General features: G+C 35.9%; 1 protein-coding gene across 5 annotated transcripts in view; it reads left to right on the top strand.

Moving 5' to 3' along the window:
* Positions 1-11,596, top strand: part of LOC117340772 (protein c-ets-1-B-like) — an 80,985-nt gene extending 69,389 nt beyond the window's left edge. For 4 of the 5 annotated variants that reach the window (XM_033902536.1, XM_033902537.1, XM_033902540.1 and 1 more), the window contains 7 exons: positions 2,666-2,788; positions 4,303-4,503; positions 5,340-5,435; positions 5,863-5,934; positions 6,135-6,341; positions 8,805-9,062; positions 9,265-11,596. In XM_033902536.1, coding sequence (XP_033758427.1) covers positions 2,666-2,788; positions 4,303-4,503; positions 5,340-5,435; positions 5,863-5,934; positions 6,135-6,341; positions 8,805-9,062; positions 9,265-9,608 — 1,301 coding nt within the window. In that variant the 3' untranslated portion in view covers positions 9,609-11,596. The remainder of the gene's footprint in view (positions 1-2,665; positions 2,789-4,302; positions 4,504-5,339; positions 5,436-5,862; positions 5,935-6,134; positions 6,342-8,804; positions 9,063-9,264) is intronic. The other variant, XM_033902538.1, reaches the window with a different exon arrangement.
* Positions 11,597-20,369: the final 8,773 nt, after the last annotated feature.

Here is a 20,369-nt window from a genome sequence, read left to right on the forward strand (position 1 = left end):
GAGTCGCTACTGATGGCTGTTTTGTGTGGGCGTTTTTGTAGTTTTTATTTTACAATCATCAAGCCGATGCGAGAGGTGTCTTGTATGATTGAATACAGGCGAAAAGACAGGAAATTTTTTGTGCTTCTCTCCACCGACAAATGAGCATGTTTCCGTTGCGTTTTTATAGGGACATATATATATATTGGCCACAGGCAGCCATCTAGAACTACAACATAAAAAAAAGTTAATAGAAATTTAAAAGGACATTTGATATCTTTTTTTATGTGTCAAAATAGATTTGATGTGAAATTGGAAAACTTCATCCGACTTTTCATGAGACATTGTTCTTTAAGTAGTTGACAATTTTGTTTGAATTGAATTTAACTTATATTTTGTACTTACATAGATATATATATATATATACCTGTGTATCTCTTTTTTTAAAATGTCATTTTGTTACATGTTTTATGTAAAATAATAAATCTGATGAAAAAGATCTTATCAAAGGATGGGTGGCAGGTGGTTTTCTCTGATTTCAGAGGGAGTTACGACCCTAAAGATAGTATTGTTGTGTATCTACTGTGAGTTACCTGTTGTTGAAGAAGATGATTACCTCTGTAAAAATGCAGGGGATTTGTCCTTGTCTCGTTGATTTAATGTTGTCATTGTGTCTAAGCCCTGGACTGTAAAATTGTATACCACAAACTGTGTGTAACATGTCCCCGATTACGTCATATGTGCACCGACGTGAAAGTATGATGGACTCGTTACATGGTACAGAATTACATACTCTACCTGTAGTATAGACCTTTACCGGTATATCTACCTGACATCGAAAATAAAAATCTTCTACCTGGGCAGTCTGTGTTCTAGACTGGCCCCCTGTCTCTAGAATATTAAAATTATAAATAAAATTGAGCTTTATGATTTTGGTCCCTAGGATATGACTGATTCTAGGTTTCAAACTAGAGATAATCTAGTATTATAATTTAGCTTCGCAATTCTTAACATAGAAAACTCAGGGTCTGGTTGGCTAGTCTATATGTGAATATTTGGTGAAAAAATATATATTTATTATGTATTGTATAGCCATCACACAAGCCCCTATATGTAATTTTGGTTTCATTCCAATACAGATAGTGAATTTGTTTGATATCTATTTGTATCTATTTGGGACGAGTTTTACCTGTTTGTGGTCAGAACTAGGAGACTTAACAAACATTACAGCTTGTAAATGTCTAATTCTTTCTGTAATGTCATTCTGTGGCCAAATATATTTGGTAATTAAGATCATTTTTACCTGTTTGTACAGGTAAGTTGTGGTCGAAGCATTGGGGTCAGTGTCTTAAATCTACCAAACATTGCATTTTATCTTGTATTTCTTCTTCAAAGACTATCTAACGGGATTGGCTGTCTCTGATAGCCGTACTAAACACGTTTCTTGACTTGTTAACATTTACGGAACATGAACACTCAACTCGGTGTTTAATTGAGGGCCGAGGTGAAAACAGAGAAATAATTATCTTCGTAGGATTGTTGATTCAAAATTCTGCTTTTGATTTACGTACTTTTCATCTTGTGATGACGTCGCAACTTTGTCTAACATACCTCGTCAGTAGATCAGACGAACGTTTACAAAACGATTATCCCTTGTATGTCTCATTGTTAGTAGTTATATGAATGTATCTGTTTCCAAGAAAGAAATACTGACATATAAGCAGTATTTACAGATAACGAGTAGTAGCTAAGGAAAGCTGTTCATCTGTGTGTTATTCCAATGCTTTATGTGTGAAGGTGGAATTACCTTTGATTCCACTTAAAAAAAAACTGCCTTTACATCAAGATTCATTCATAGGCAACATAAAGCCCACATCTTCGCCTAATGGCGAGTGAAAAGCATTTTTATTCGTAATTTTCCATGTACGTGCATGGATAACCAAGACGAAGGTTAGACTTGGGTGGATTAAGATTTCTGCGATAGTTCTCTAGTCAGCTTCAATTATTTAACCTTGCTTGATCTTGGATGAGCATTCATTGTTATAAGAGCGCGAGGCCAGGCCAGGAACCAGTTGGGAAGATAACTCTAATCGTCTAACATGATAGGTAGGAGTCCGATTTCAGACTCATCAGCGAATTAGAGGCCAAGCAAAGGTGTCATGTAAAGATAGCGTTTACTTGCTTTAATGTGTAAATTGAAATTATACAATTCGGAGATAAGATAACTTATCTTAATTAACCAATGATTAGCATTCTACCAGAATAGATAGAGGGAGTTAAAATCGTGTCTGGATGTTTTTTGTGTCTCCCTTCACAAAAGAGTTCAGATTAAGTGTGTGTGCCTGTATGTGATGATGGTAAATTCCTAGTTAATGCTTGTTAAATACTTAAGGACTATGCCATTGTTTCTGATAGTGTCTTACACTGGGTTGCGATTACACTGTTTCATTTCCTACGATGTGTTGATATTTTGAGATTTTTCGAAGTTTTCAAGGTGAATGAATTTATCAGACTTCAGGTACAGGATGAAATTAACCTGAAAATACTGAAAACCACATTGGAATCATTTAATTCTTTTCTAATAGCACAAATTATTCTTCATCGATGGAGTGCTTATTCAGTTTTCTTTAAATATTATACCAGTTACACTGTTGTACTAACGAGGAATTTATTTTGTGTTTTACAGACATTCCTCAAACACCCCAGGTTCCGCCACTCACACCTGGATCCAACCAGAAGGTTTCGCAGGCCTTCCTCGAGTGCTTTAAGAGCTTTGATATAGACATGCAGAAATACAATATTCCAAAAGGTAGGTTTTTGTTTCTTTGTGTATTGATGACGGGGATAGTCGGTCCGATCAACACCAAATAGAAAATAGTTAGGTATTACGCCTGTGATCAAATTATATAATGAGTGAAAATAATTAGAAGCTTGAAATATAAAAAATAACCCATCACAAAATTCCTAATTAATTAAAAAGAAATTGAAATCGGGCGATGACAGCGGTAGATATGATGGAAAGTTAATATAAACTTCGACAGGAAAATTTGCCAGAGTGATTTTATTAGGCAAATATTTATAAAATGGGGATAATTAGAAATAATATAATATAGAAAGTGCTTAAAATGACAAATATAATTTTGAAAAATTGACTAATTAGGCCATCTGTCACCTGTCAAGTGTGATATTTGGTGTCCTGTGTTTACCTCAGTGGTCGTAAGTCCACTGGCCAGGGGCCCCGATATAACAGGTGCTTTCTCCTCCAGCTTGTGTGTAATTTACCAATGGCTGGTCTCGTCAACGCTGTACGTACGTCCTATATGGGCACTTTCAATATTAAAATGACCCTCTCCATTACAACGGTAACCTTTCATTCCAGGGATAGTGCTAGGATTTGGAATCAAAATAATTGTTTTAAACACCTCGCCCAAATGTTCATCATCCAATTTGGTTAAAATTGAACACAAATCATGCCAAGGTAATATCCTTAATCGACAATGATAGCTCAGTGTGTTGAGCAAATCACGGGATTTAATGGTCTAAATAATTATCACTAAATAGGTCTTTCGGATTTGTTTTTAAAAATTAACACGCCATTTTATTGTCGCCGTGCAGATTCCCTTGTGACGAGGGACAATTAGGGATAAGTGTTTTGGAGAGTCTGGTTAAGGCTGTCGGTTAGCTGTAGTGCTCTGCGCGACAAAGTTATCAGTGACACAGAATCACAGGCGCTCATACGTTTGATTCTCCGTTGGGACAGACATCATAGACATGTGCTACCTGTTAGATCAGATTACATTTAAATCACGTTAGGCTTTAATTAGTTAAAACACTTGTTCGTTCAGCGCAGGTATAAAGCACAGGTGTTTGTACTCTACTCGATTATAACTCGGATTGATTTCTACGCACGAGCATTTCGTCAGGTACAATTTACCAAGATATCTTACCTGGATTAGTTAATAGAATGTTGGACCATTGTAAGTATTTTTCACCTGAAGTCCTTCAGGTTGTGTTGATAGACATGGTTTATGACGCATGGCATTGGTGGTACACATAGATCTGTAATCTCAATGTAGAGATTTAATACAGGGTTTCCTCCTCCTGAGGAAAATATTGATGAGTTTTGTGATAGTAGCCGAGTATTATATTTCACCGATGTTCAGAAATGTTATTTCAAATTGATTTTGTATGCGTGAGATTTATGTAGGTAAGGTGTATAAGTTCCCATATCAAGTATCCATCTGATATGATTTTAACTTTAAAGTAAAATTGAGTGTATGGATAGAGATTATCAATGTTGTTCATGGTTGACTTTATTTTTAGATCCCCTCCAGTGGAGTGAGATCCAAGTTGTACAGTGGCTGCAGTGGGCGGTCAAGGAGTTCAATGTCCAAGGGATCAGCATGGGAAACTTCGCCATCAACGGTCAACAGATGATCAAGAACGGCAAGGACGAGTTCCTGAAGTTAGCTCCACCTTACATGGGGGACATCCTTTGGGAACACTTACAGGAGCTTCAGAAAGGTGGGTGTGGCTTGTTGTTAGGGGTGGAGTTAAAATAGAATGGGTGTGGTTTGTTGTTAGGGTGGAGTTAAAATAGAGTGGGCAATGCTTGTTGTTAGGGTGGAGCTAAAATAGAGTGGGTGTGGCTTGTTGTTAGGGTGGAGTTAAAATAGAATGGGTGTGGTTTGTTGTTAGGGTGGAGTGAAGGTAAAATGGTTGGCTTATTAGATTTGGAGTTACAGTAGAATGGGTGTGGCTTGTTGTTAGGTAGGAGGTAGAATGGGTGTGGCTTGTTGTTAGGTAGGAGGTAGAATGGGTGTGTATTGTTGTTAGGTAGGAGGTAGAATGGGTGTGGCTTGTTGTTCAATGAGGTAGAATGGGTGTGGCTTGTTGTTAGGTAGGAGGTAGAATGGGTGTGGCTTGTTGTTAGGTGGGTGTGGCTTGTTGTTAGGTAGTTCATGTTCACAGTTCTTATTACTTTAAACCATTTGGGTCATCAGTAGAAATAGGACAGATGGTTTGAAGTGACCTGAGATTGAGCTCTTTTTGTATTGGTAGTTAGTGGGACACATCTTGTCAAGGATGCATGGTGTTCTAGGTATAGATATAGCATGATGTTATTTATTGTGAAGAGTTTTGACTGAATCCATTGTTTTATGAATGTCATGATTATTTATGCCTGGCATGGGAAATCTTGTATTGTCACAAAAATGCAGAAACCACAAATCATGCTCAAGAAAAAAAATGTTTTGAAAGTAAAAACAAATTAAAACATGCATGACTTAATCTGCTGTCCAGGAAAAGAATTATTGCACATTGTGAGAAAGAAGTTATAATGGAGTTGTTCCCCTTTTCAGAGGTTGCCCAAGAGAGGGCGTCACTGTGCAATGTCCCGCCCAATTATAGTGAACCTGTTTGCATGCCCGACTTTGGTGAACACTTCCTTCAACAAGGTAAATCTCCTACACATATCATGAAAAACTCGGTAATAAAAAAACATGTCTCTTTCATGCATGAGTGAACACACATTTCGTTTTATGGGCATAAATAGCATGCTGACATTTACAGATGTATCACTTTAGCCATCTTTTCCTGGTTTGTAAAATGACATGGTACAATATTTTTTTTCACGGTTTCTTAGCAAATTGGTTTGAGTGGTGTTGTACTTGTAGGTGTGTTGTCGGCATGGTCGTTCTGTGTTGTAATGAAAAATAGAAAAAAAAAATCAAAAAATGCATAAATTATAGAAAAAAAAGGGCCATATTAATGGCATTTTCTAAAACATATAAACCCAAAATCATGATAATGGTTTTTTTGGCAATTTTAATATGTTTTAGGTTTTTAGATAATTTTATTTACGTGTGATACTTCACATTTTAGGCTATAATAGGAGTGAGAGTAAGATTCCAACCTCTCAGCCACCTACCAGCCAGGGTTATATGGAAAGTAAATGTAAGTATAAAAGACCATCAGCGTTTTCATAATGCTCATTAATTGTCTCGCTTGAATAATTTCCTTGTAAATGGACCGCGACACTGCCCCAGGACTGTTATTTGTATTCATATGCTTGATGGTTCATATAGAATAAACAAAACGGTTTCTTTATGAATGTTCCGGATCAAGATTATTTACGTTATGATTTTTTACTTCAGGTACATACGGCCAAATTAGCGAGTCTATGCAGGCATTGAATGACATCAACAGTGATAACATTGTCAACGGCAACAGTTTCGACGATTCCTCAGACTACCAGCGACTGGAACACAATAGTTATTACGACCACAGCCCTGAATTCTATCCCATAATTCCAGAACAGAAATACCGCCCAAATATTCCTCCTCCAGAGAACCTTTGTCGAAGTAAGTTAAATAATTCAGCTTTTCAGTAATTTACAAAATTTCTTATCAAATTTTTTTCTTTTCTAAACAGATTTAGTATACGGAGATAATCTTACATTGTTGTGTGTGTTAAGGAAATAAGTCTTAAGTGTCAACTACAAGCCGTCAACTCTGAAAGATTCTCTTTAAATCTGGAACAATTTTTGCATTATAATTCATTTTCTTGCATAATGCATAAACATTTGTATCCCCTGACATGATAAGGAAAATTCGGTTAATTTTTTACGGCACTTCATCTGCATATATACTTCATGGACTGTGAACAATTACCCAAAGCCTACAATGTTTTTAAAAGAAGCCAAATATTTCTGGTGGAAATAGAATTAAATCTTAAGGGTCAACTCAGATTTCACATTATTTTATAAATCATACAGAAGAGCTTATTTTACGTTTTTGAAAATTTCATGGAATTGCCAAAAAAAGGGGATGGAAAATAAGAACGTGCAGTTTGATGTCAGACAAATACTTAAGGTCATATGGTAGGGTCAAAAGGTTAAACCTGGGCATGTGGAGGTCATGGGTCACCTGCAACCACATCTGGTTCATGTTTTAAAAATCAAAAATTATTCGGGAATATTTTATTGAGTATGGTTCTCATTAGCTGTGAATGAGAGGGCGAGAATTGTAGGAGTGGCTGGTATTAATCTCGAGATACAGAGTATCTTTACCTTTCTATTTCTGTCTTCGGTACGATAACGAAATCTTGGGTCAAAAACTTGCCAGATAAAATGGTTTGTAAATATGAAAGAAAAACTGGAAATCTGAAAAGATTTTGTAAGTGTGCTCAGCTGTTTAGATTTGTGTATGTTTTTACATGCCAATCATCGAGAAAATTACAAATCGGCACAAAGAATGAATCGTAGGGTCAATGGAAGTATTAAATAGGAGTAATCGTACATTTATAGTACTGTGTAACCTGTCTAGTCTGACAATTTATGAGAACAGGATGAAATATATACAAACTTTGTTATTTTCGTTAGGAGCCGAGATGCAACATGATTTTATATAAGACAGGATATCGTAAAAATTAAAGGCCAGGATAGTCAGGATTGCAGAATACTAAATGTTCAGATTAGACAGATTTTTACAATTTTTTGACAGAATTATCATAACTCAGAAAGATTAATCATAAGTTCCTAAATAAACTTGTTTGAAGATAAATATTTATCATAAGTTCCTAAATAAACTTGTTTAAAGATAACTATCAAGTGACCTAGAGATTCATGAATGATAAACGGACTAGGAGTAAATTTTTTATGTTACAAACAGGATTATGTATTTCAGTATGTCTATGGTATAGATACTGAGGTTTTGCTATTATATACACCAACAGTACATGACATCTGGTGCTCAAAACTGAGGAAAATTTACCATAAACTATAGCCTAGTGCAAAGTCCTGTGAGGTGTTTGATGTGGGGAGGGGGGGAAATAGACCATACACACACCAGTGGAGTGTCGATCCCCCTCCAGCCCAGTCAGTTGGTGTGGAGTTGGTTAATGATCAAAACAATTTGTAAAAACCTGCATCTGTATGTTATCAGGGGGCTCACTGTGGGGTTTTATTAAAAAAAAATTTTTTTTTTTTTTTTTAGTTTTAAATTGACGCTTAAAATTTTAATTATCATTTTACTTAACTATGTCTAAACTGTAAACCTTTTTAAAGTATAATTTTCATGTTTGTTTGGTTTTAATGTCTCGTTTTGAAGTTGATATTTAAATTTGTGATTTGATTTCCCTGTGGGGAACCCCTGTAAGTCCTTTGGAAGGATTTAGATGCAGGGGATGATCCCCAGGATTTAGGGAAGGTTTCGGCTGCTGTCTGCTTAATCCATCTGTCTACTCTTGGTACTGACACTGATAGGGCTGGTCTTGGTATTCATCAGAATATTTTTAATGGCAGGTCTGAATTATATTTAGCTAGAATGCCACTTTTAGAATAAATTAGCTCAAACTTTTGTAATGAATCATTTGGATAAACAGTGTTAAGCAGTATAAAATTTACAAAGTATAAATTGGAATAAAATCTACGGAATAGTCCTTCTTCATAATTTTTATTTGCAGAGATAATTGATTGCATAAACATAGAGTGGTAAGACAGATTTGAATTTTAAGTAATTTTGATCAATAAGTTATGAACAAAACTACAATTTAAATTATTTTTGAGACTAGACTTCTATTTTTAAAATGCCAGATGCTTTTGAGTTGGGACTTCTACTTTTAAAATGCTTGATTTATTTTTGAGACAGGTTTGGTACTTTTTTTGATAGGCTTTCAAGAATAGAACATTAACATTTAGTGATTTCTTCGCATTTTCATTGAAATTCACATGGATTCAGGTGAATAGTTGTAAAATCATGTTAATTTATAGATGTAATTAAATGAACAGAGACATGGATACTAATTAAGACGTTTTTCCTTTACAGATCAGTACATTCGACAGGACAGCCTTCCCCACGACAATTACTACGACCAACAGACGTTCCACACAGTACCCACCATCAAGCAGGAGTGCCCCTGGTCACCGCAGGACTGTGCCGGTCAAGACTGTAACGAGAGCTGGCAGTCTGCTGACCTTCGGTCAAGTTTGTCCAGTGGGTACCGGTCACTACAGTCGTCCCCGACGAACGTCTACTGTGACGGGAAACCCATGATTCAGGCCGCGGCACTGGCCGGCTACTCTGGTAAGTGTTGTATTGTTAAAGGGGAGATAACTCCTGTTGTGTTAACTGACAGAACTTGTTCGCTGTAACTGTTTTATCATTTCAACATTTAGGTTTATGAACAAGAATGTAATAAATTTTAATCTGAAGTTTAACAAATGGTTTATGCTTCTTGAAAGAAATTTAATGCTTGTCTAATTTAAATGTTGTTTTATTTTAACAGGGAGTGGTCCTATCCAGCTATGGCAGTTTTTACTGGAGTTACTGACAGACAAGACCTGCGAACACTTCATCAGCTGGACAGGAGATGGATGGGAATTCAAGCTGTCCGACCCCGACGAGGTAGCCAGGCGATGGGGAATCCGTAAAAACAAGCCAAAAATGAACTATGAGAAACTAAGTCGAGGGTTGAGGTATTACTACGATAAACACATCATCCACAAGACCGCAGGAAAACGCTACGTCTACCGATTTGTTTGTGATCTGCAGAGTCTCCTCGGATACACCCCAGAGGAACTGTTCGAGGCCTGTGATATCAAGCCTCAGGCAGACAAGGATGACGAGTGAGCTAGTCAAAGTTATCAAGAGGCTTTGAATTGAAATTGTTCCCAAAACGGTCTACTGCTTTATCAGTGACCTGTCTAATGGCCAAGGTCAAAGGTCAGAGGTTAAGGCAGTTTACAAGCCTTTCTGTGATTGGTCAGCTCAATGACCTGTGTGACACACGTCGGACCTGTTTGTTCCTGTGATGGACTAAGGAAAGAAGGGAAAGTAATCCTTTGGAAATGCAAACTGAAGCAAGAACTGTATGGCATTTTACATGATTAAAGTAAATGCTCTCTGAATACTGTTCACGTAAGTGAGCAGAGCTTTAAAGAGAAGGGACAGGAACATTTAAGACCTTGTAAAGCAGACCAGCTATAGCTGGACTGTTGGAGGAAGAGACTGGCCTCTATTTCGAGGTGTTTTAGAACAGCAATAAGTCCGGATGTATTTTTCCTGAACGCTTTTGTTTTGTACGATCTATTTCGAATGAGAAAGACACTGATTGTTTTGTGATGAACAGACGAAGTTTGCAAATGAATGCAGGAGGAAGTGCAGAGGGAAGAAATAAATTGCCCAAGTCAAGACAGATATGTTTCCTAGAGAATGATCTCACAATTGAGGAGGAGCAATCCTTCTCGGTAAAATTGTTTCTTTAAAATGAAACAAAAAATTATTTAATAATTCTCATCCTATGTGTTATGTTAGGATGGTGAGTTTAGAAGCTTATGTTTCCTTCACTGTCGAGTAAAGACTTATTGTTGTACTTTGTGTTGTTATCAAAGTGAATTAAATGTGATTTATCCCTTGGGGAGCCTCACTAGACTCTCCCATCATGCATCACTGCAGCTATTTCAGATATGAAGTATCTGTTAATCTTGTTACATTAAATGTTTAAATTTATATATATCAAAGTCATATTTTCAATATTTTAATACTATTGTTGATATGCTTTTCAGTTGGATTAAAAACTGAAAGATTAGATTTTAAAAATCTGCCTTTTATTTGTTAAAAACAGTTATGTTGCAATATGTATGGTGCCTTGCTTATCCCCCCCTTCCCACCTTATGACATTTGGCCTTTTACTGTCTTGAACATCAACTCCACATAAACAGTGCTCGAAGAAATATTCTTGCTCTAACAAAGTAATAAAATTCAGAACATTACTTTCGAAAAAAGGTAAAAAAAATGACTTGTGTGTATATGCAAATTGATTGCATAAATTAACAGCAAAGCATGCGTATACTAAAGAAAAATATAAAAATAAAAATAGAATGAACAGAATCCTTATTTAAGTGATTTTTTTTCTCCATATTCATGAGAAACTAGTTAAATTTGAATTAGCAAGGATGTGTCTGACATATATTTTATATCATGATATTCATAGAAGTTGTTAAATTATGCTCTTCTTGCATCAATAATTGTCACATTTTTGATACCAGGCAATATGTATAATATCTTAGCAATGTTCTCGATATTTCAGAGATTAAAATCAAAATCCATTGCCAAATCATTACCATGTTTTTTCATTGATCAGCATCAATGTTAAATCCCACCGTTTCTTGTTATCCGAAAAAGTGCATTATAACTCATTTTTATTTTTTATTTTACATGTTTTTCTAAAAGAAATTTAAAGCCCATGTCTTGCAGTATAAATTAATAAAGTTCTGATAGCCAGCTTTAGATTGTCTGGATTTCTGTTTTTCACAAAATGTTTTTCAAGAATATATATTAGCTATTTTAGATATTAACATTTCAGGCAGTTTTGTCATCGTGAAGAATTAACACATCACAGCACAGCTGTTTCTCCTGATAGTTTTTCACAAGTCACAAGAAATTTGATAAACATTATATGAAAATCAAGAATCCGTGTGATAAATAAACACTTGTAACATTACAGTTTTCTTAGTGACGCAGAGTTTACCTAGAAACGGTGACATTCAATCACGGAGTTTATCCTGGAAGATGTATCTAGATGGAACATCAAATTTTATCTAGACGTTCAGTTTTGACAAGAATATCAAAAACACTAAATAACCAACCAAAAGAGAAATATCTTTTATTGTTTTTGAAATATATTAATTTGAAAAGGAAATTCTGTTGTGAGTGTTAGCCCCTGTTGATATCTATGATATTTGGAATAAATTTTAAATAACGACTTTGATGTTCAATATTTCACATTTAAAGGTTGATTATGTCCACCATACAAAGACAGTACGAATGCTCGTGTTCTGCTGTGCAAACACAAATATGATTTTTTTTTTCAAACGTATTAAAAGGTAGATAGCGTTGTTATTAATGTGTTCAAACACATGCAAGGGGAAGATAACTCTTGTGTGATGTTAAATATTTAAAGGAAAGATAACTTTTGTTTGATCTTTGACACTTTCGTATTTTTGAGTTTGTTGGGTTAATGATAATTATAATACCATTGTGTTCACAGAAGTTAGTTCAGAGATCTTGTGCTATGTTTTTTTTCATGTTAGTTATTATGGTTTTTTTGTTGGTCATTCCTGTTTTTCTTATGTCGTTAGTTTTATTTGTTTTAACGTTAATGGTAGAGAAGTTTTTTTTTACAAAACTGAAATGTACTTTCCGTAGACTGGAGCTAATGTTAGTAACACTTTATAGATCTTTTAAGAAATTGATATTGAAGTCAAATTTTAAAATGTTTTGGATATTTTTATACAGTTGAAAAAAGTTAAATTGACTTGTTTAACATGACACTATTATACTGTGTGAGGTATACTTTTGAATACCAAACCAAACTGCTTTCCTCATGAAACGCATTTTTAATTCTCTCATGCAATTCATAATTTTAAGATTTGATAAAAATATTAATTTAAAAATAAAAAAATAAAAGAATTTAAAATGAATCTAGAATTGTTTCATTATAATTTGAAAATTGAAGAATTTTTGTAACATTGGTAGTTTGGAGTCTTGTGATTGGTATCGGAGCACTTGTCCTCAATTGGTATTTGGGTTGTCTCCCTTTGTGGTGCCTTAGTACAGAGGAATTTTTTCAGATTTAATAGGAGTACCAAGTACATTTTTACACTATGGTGACTTAATTGTGTTCCAGATTTAATCAAATGTTTTGTATAAAGTACTGATGTAATTTAAAAATCAAAGTGCTGTGAAGGAGGTCGGACAACTTCATTTTTATCGTATTTCAAATCAATGTTGGTTAGTTTTGTAAGTTAGAATTATTCAAACATTTTCTCCTGGTGATACAATTTAATTAACTTCAAATTCTTTAGAGTGAATTCGTTTATAAAAATCAAACCAAATCTTATCTTACATATTTTTGAAATGAAGTGTCATCTCCATTTCTTTATGATATTGTTTAACATTGAATTTTTTTATGTAATTTGATAAAAAAAAAAAGAATTTGAAAAAAGTTAATTTGTTTTTTAAATACTTATGATTTTACTTTTAATTTCATTTTTACAGTTTTGGAAATGTAGAAAATGATTTTACTTTTAATTTCATTTTTACAGTTTTGGAAATGTAGAAAATGTTTCTTGAATTTAATACAACACAGTTAATCTCTAATAAGATGATAAATTAAAATGATGATTTGTGATGGTTGTTATGTATGCTGTATAACATGAAATCTTGCTGAGTATTTATTTTCACGGTTGGAGAGGAACCACACAAATTGTTGTTGCGAATGTACAAGTATTTTGCAGATTTCCGTTGCTTATATCAGACCGTATTGGTGAAACCAATAAAATATTCCCTCAGTGAAATGCATGTTATACAGTTTTTCGCAAATTGACTCAAAAAATATTTTCATAAAACAAATGATTTTGCAGAATCTAAGACAGAGAGAATCTGTGAGGACCTATACACAAAGTGATATTTATATGTATATAAAGAATCGTGATGGCACAGGGCCCTGGAATTTAGTAATAATGACTGTGTCTTGTAATGTGCCTCTTGTTCTATGCATTTATATATTATATGGCAGACCCAAAGTATCGGGGTATTTTTCTGTACACTATTTCAAGATTTGAGTCAATTTAAATAAAAACAGACTGTACAAAAGATTTTAACATTAAGTTGGTGTAAATACAACATATTATTATTAAAATGAACAAAAAAATAAAATAATGAATTTTACTCTTCTGTTGTGTTTTCATTGTTTCAATGATCGTCATGTTGCATAGCATCAACATATTACAAAAGTCACACTAGTGATGGAACGATGTCAAGGTCACAGCTTTACTGTATGATGTAGTGATGTCAAGGTCACAGCTTTGGTGTATGATGTAGTGATGTCAAGGTCACAGCTTTGGTGTTTGATGGAGTATTGTCAAGGTCACAGCTTTGGTGCTTGATGGAGTAATGTCAAGGTCACACTTAGCTGTATGATGGAGTAATGTCAAGGTCACAGCTTTGCTGTATGATGGAGTGATGTCAAGGTCACAGCTTTGCTGTATGATGTAGTGATGTCAAGGTCACAGCTTTGCTGTATGATGTAGTGATGTCAAGGTCACACTTAGCTGTATGGTGTATTGATGTCAAGGTCACAGCTTTGCTGTATGATCGAGTAATGTCAAGGTCAAAGCTTTGCTGTATGATGTAGTGATGTCAAGGTCACAGCTTAGCTGTATGATGGAGTAATGTCAAGGTCACACCTTTGCTGTATGATGATGTCAAGGTCACAGCTTTACTGTATGATGGAATAATGTCAAGGTCACAGCTTTGCTGTACGATGATGATGCCAAGGTCACAGCTTTACTGTATGATGGAATGATGTCAAGGTCACAGCTTTGGTGTTTGATGGAGTGATGTCATTCTCACAGCTTTGCTGTATGATGATGATGTCAAGGTCACAGCTTTACTGTATGATGGAATAATGTCAAGGTCACAGCTTTGCTGTATGATGATGATGTCAAGGTCACAGCTTTACTGTATGATTGATTGATGTCAAGGTCACAGCTTTGCTGTATGATGGAATGATGTCAAGGTCACAGCTTTGATGTTTGATGGAGTGAAGTCATTCTCACAGCTTTGCTGTATGATGTAGTAATGTCAAGGTCACAGCTTTGCTGTATGATGGAGTAATGTCAAGGTCACAGCTTCACTGTATGATGGAGTAATGTCAAGGCACCGCTTTGATGTATGATGGAGTAATGTCAAGGTCAATGCTTTGATGTATGATCGAGCAATGTCAAGGTCTCAGCTTCGCTGTATGATGGAGTAATGACAAGGTCACTGCTTTGCTGTATGATGGAGTAATGTCAAGGTCAACACTTTGCTGTATGATGGAGTAATGTCAAGGTCACAGCTTCGCTGTACGATGGAGTAATGTCAAGGTCACAGCTTTGCTGTATGATGTAGTAATGTCAAGGTCACAACCTGTCTTATGATGGTGATGTCAGGGACACAGCTTTTCTGTATGATGGAGTATTGTCAAGGTCACAGCTTTGGTGCTTGATGGAGTATTGTCAAGGTCACACTTAGCTGTATGATGGAGTAATGTCAAGGTCACAGCTTTGCTGTATGATGGAGTGATGTCAAGGTCACAGCTTTGCTGTATGATGTAGTGATGTCAAGGTCACAGCTTTGCTGTATGATGTAGTGATGTCAAGGTCACACTTAGCTGTATGATGTAGTGATATCAAGGTCACACTTAGCTGTATGATGTATTGATGTCAAGGTCACAGCTTTGCTGTATGATCGAGTAATGTCAAGGTCAAAGCTTTGCTGTATGATGTAGTGATGTCAAGGTCACAGCTTAGCTGTATGATGGAGTAATGTCAAGGTCACACCTTTGCTGTATGATGATGTCAAGGTCACAGCTTTACTGTATGATGGAATAATGTCAAGGTCACAGCTTTGCTGTATGATGATGATGCCAAGGTCACGGCTTTACTGTATGATGGAATGATGTCAAGGTCACAGCTTTGGTGTTTGATGGAGTGATGTCATTCTCACAGCTTTGCTGTATGATGATGATGTCAAGGTCACAGCTTTACTGTATGATGGAATAATGTCAAGGTCACAGCTTTGCTGTATGATGATGATGTCAAGGTCACAGCTTTACTGTATGATTGATTGATGTCAAGGTCACAGCTTTGCTGTATGATGGAATGATGTCAAGGTCACAGCTTTGATGTTTGATGGAGTGGTGTCATTCTCACAGCTTTGCTGTATGATGTAGTAATGTCAAGGTCACAGCTTTGCTGTATGATGGAGTAATGCCAAGGTCACAGCTTCACTGTATGATGGAGTAATGTCAAGGCACCGCTTTGATGTATGATGGAGTAATGTCAAGGTCAATGCTTTGATGTATGATCGAGCAATGTCAAGGTCTCAGCTTCGCTGTATGATGGAGTAATGACAAGGTCACTGCTTTGCTGTATGATGGAGTAATGTCAAGGTCAACACTTTGCTGTATGATGGAGTAATGTCAAGGTCACAGCTTCGCTGTACGATGGAGTAATGTCAAGGTCACAGCTTTGCTGTATGATGTAGTAATGTCAAGGTCACAACCTGTCTTATGATGGTGATGTCAGGGACACAGCTTTTCTGTATGATGGAGTAATGTCAAGGTCGCAGCTTTGCTGTATGATGATGTCAAGGTCACAGCTTTACTGTATGATGGATGGATGTCAAGGTCACAGCTTTGCTGTATGATGTAGTAATGTCAAGGTCACAACCAGTCTGATGATGGTGATGTCAGGGACACAGCTTTTCTGTATGATGGAGTAATGTCAAGGTCGCAGCTTTGCTGTATGATGATGATGTCAAGGTCACAGCTTTATTGTATGATGGATTGATGTCAAGGTCACAGCTTTGCTGTATGATGGGTTGATGTCAAGGTCACAGCTTTGGTGTTTGATGGAGTGATGTCATTCTCACAGCTTTTCTGTATGATGTAGTAATGTCAAGGTCAACGCTTTGATGTATGATCGAGTAATGTCAAGGTCACAGCTTCGCTGTTTGATGGAGTGATGTCATTCTCACAGCTTTTCTGTATGATGTAGCAATGTCAAGGTCACAGTTTTGCTGTATGATGTAGTAATGTCAAGGTAACAGCCTGTCTTATGATGGTGATGTCAGGGACACAGCTTTTCTGTATGATGGAGTAATGTCAAGGTCGCAGCTTTGCTGTATGATGGAGTAATGTCAGGGTCACTGCTTTGATGTATGATGGTGTTATGTCAAGGTCACAGCTTTGCTATATAATGCAATGATGTCAAGGTCAAAGCCTACCATATGATGCAGTGATGTCAAGGTCACAGACTACCTAATGATGCAGTAATGTCAAGGTCACAGTCTACCTTATGATGTAGTGATGTCAAGGTCACAGTCTACCTTATGACACAGAAATTACAAAACCATAACCAGTTTTATGAAGTAGTGGTTTCAAGATCATAGACTGTCTCTTGATGCAGTGATTTCAACATCACAGCCTACCGTATGACGTAGTAATGTTAAGATCAAAGCCTGACTTATGTTGCAGTAATATGAAGGCCACAGCCTGTCTCATGATGACACGTTTTAAAGATCACAGCCTGTCTCATGATGATGCGTTTTAAAGCTTGTCTTATGTTGCTGTGATTTCAAGGTCATAGTCTGCCTTAAGACGGCCACAGTCTGTTTTATAAGCATTAATTACAAGGTCACAGCCTATTTAAGCATGCACAAAATATACCCTCCCAGTCTCTACATAAAAGAATCCCTCATGTCAAAGTCATCGCTGTGCTGTCTAATGGAGTAATGTCAATCTCACAGCTTTGCTGTATGATGGAGTAATGTCAAGGTCACTGCTTTGCTGTATGATGGAATGATGTCAAGGTCACAGCTTTGCTGTATGATGGAGTAATGTCAAGGTCACAGCTTTGCTGTATGATGGAGTAATGTCAAGGTCACAGCTTTGCTGTATGATGGAATGATGTCAAGGTCACAGCTTTGCTGTATGACGGAATGATGTCAAGGTCACAGCTTTGCTGTATGATGGAATGATGTCAAGGTCACAGCTTTGCTGTATGATGTAGTAATGTCAAGGTCACAGCTTTGCTGTATGATGTAGTGATGACAAGGTCACAACTTTGCTGTATGATGTAGTAATGTCAAGGTCACTGCTTTGCTGTAACCAAATGTTTAACCTTAAATCTTCTTCCATAATATCCTTGCTCAAACACAAATAAATAGAGGATATCAAATGGTTTCCCGTTGAATATATATTTCACGAGAATGACAGACTATCGATATGTCGAAAAATTAATATTGTCAAAAACTGCGGGAATCAGTTACGTAATTCATGATGTCATCTTTTTTGACATTGATCCACGTCAACTTGACGGCGCCATTTTAAAAGGATTGATCAACGCACTTTCAGCGTATAATGCTCTTATCGGAGAATCTGTGCTTGAAAAGCTAATGTCAAGAGAGTATTTTGTCAAAAACTAGCCGAATATTTCAGAAATACAGTAAAATAACCCATTCATCTATCTTTGATTCAATTGGAAAAATCGGTAGGTTTCAATGAGGTGAATACAAAGGTTCGCTCTGATTGGTCAAAAACGAAAACTTATATTTTCACTGCAAAATCTTATATTTTCATTGCTCATCGATGCAGTGATAATATAAGTTTTATTAGCTTGATACATTTCTGTATTCACTGCCAAAACTGCCAAAAAATATATATACAGAAACTTTCAGAGGGTTTATCGACGGCTTTTGCCCAGAAAGAGAGCGTGACTTATACTCATTGATATTACGGCCAACAGTACAACGCTTCTGCAGCTTTGAAGACGATTGTGAGGTTGTGCACGTCATCTAATCTGACTTCTAAAGACATATTGCGAGAGCTGGAGAACATGGACATCTCGTAACTTAAATGACTCTTACTTTGTTCTTTGGTACTCTGTTAGTCTTTTAAATCCAAAATTTTCAGTGAAAACTGCTAAACCACGTGATGATTCAACAGTTTGTTTGCTATGATGACTGGGGTTCGATTCCCCGTTCGGAACTGAAAATTATGGGTGGATGGGTATTTGTCCAGGTACTTCTGTTTCCTCCCATAGTAAGACCCTCACAGCTCTTCGACGGACTCCCGATTAGTAAAAGTTGAAATAACTTGCAACTGCTGTGAAATAAATAAAGATTATGGTTTTAATTTTATTCATTTATTTCTCGTCCTGTATATTGCAAACAAGATCAGTCGTAGATCTCGATCAAACAGCAAGTTCAATACATATCGAAGTTATAATGATATGAAAACCAAAGGTTTGACGTTAAATCTTCTTACTGAATATCATACCTCAAAAACAAATAACACAAAATATACCCAAAACTTTCAGAATGTTTATTGACGATTTTCGCACAGAAAGAGAGCTTGTCAGATGACAGATGTTACGGTCAACAGTACAACTTTTTTTTTATAGGTTTGACGACGATTGTGAATTGCGCACATCATCTAATCAGCCTTATATAGATGTTTTGGAAGAGCTGAAGACAACTCAAAGCTAAAATGGATCTCACGTCTTTGTACTTGGGTACCCTGGATACCATTTTAATTGTAAACTTTCAGGGAAAACTGTTAAACGACGTGGGTATTCCACAGTTTGTTTGGAAAGATTCCTCGGTAAACAAGTACAGTTATGTGACAGAGGGAGTGAGCTGTTTATACTTATACAAACATCCTCATTGACTAAATCAAATCTTACTCCCGTTCGAATTCATTCTATCAACACAAACAAACTCGTCAGCAACATAAATTATCATTTTCAGCTTCAGAATTTTAATTCTCTGTTTAAAATACGAAACGGTCACACTCGTTTTTCGAAGCCCATTACAATGGTGATGTCATTATTATGCTTATGCTTAATTGAAGAAACCCGTCATACCAATCTAGGTCAAATCATGATAATGTAACGTCCTCAAAATGACAACCAGGGTGATGTCAACGGATCAACTAGGAATATCAATACGGATTGGATACGTCTGACTTCATATCGCATAAGGAAAAAGAAAATTAGAATTGAAAAAAAAAATAATAATAAATTGACAGAGATGGTGTTAAAAAGCAAGACGAAGGAAAACCTCAACTGTGAAGATTTAAATCACACACAATATATTATGATTGAATCCATTCGAAACATCTGCGTGCGAGAAATAAGGAGTGTCCTGTTTCCCAATCAGGCATAATAAAGGTCAGTACCGATATATAGAAAAAATATTAGATTTTTCTCCTAGTGTATCAAACAAGATTGGTATAGTGGTTGTACGGGTTAATATTTTTCTATGAATACTAACCAATGGACACATGTGCTTCAATGTGAATCGGTTTTTAGTGAGGATGTTTTTTTTTATCAGAATCTTATAAATATGGAATTCTCTGACGAGAATTTATAACAAACAAACAATATTTCCAGTATTCTTATTAATTCTATTCTGTATTTGTGCATGCTTTTTACTGTTGGAGTCGGTTTTAAAAGCTCATTAGACCTAATGTTGATTTGTTATAATATGTAGCCTACCGACTATAAAGATCGGTCCAACTGGTATCACAATCAACCACCTTGGCATAAGGGAAGTAACTCTTATATAAAATTCCAAATAATGACTTCTCCCTTTAGTGACAGTAATACTAACTAAAAACATATTATTTTCGATGAGTCAACTCCTTACATAGTTGGAATAAATAAATGAGTTTACAACCTATATCCTGTTTATGTGATAAGCTCAAAGTAAATTGATTTCAGACACACACCTTTCAGATTGGTAAATGACTAGTCCCGTGAAATTAAAAAAAAAAATCCCACA

Source organism: Pecten maximus, chromosome 13 (assembly GCF_902652985.1).
Source record: "Pecten maximus chromosome 13, xPecMax1.1, whole genome shotgun sequence".
NCBI lineage: Eukaryota > Metazoa > Mollusca > Bivalvia > Pectinida > Pectinidae > Pecten > Pecten maximus.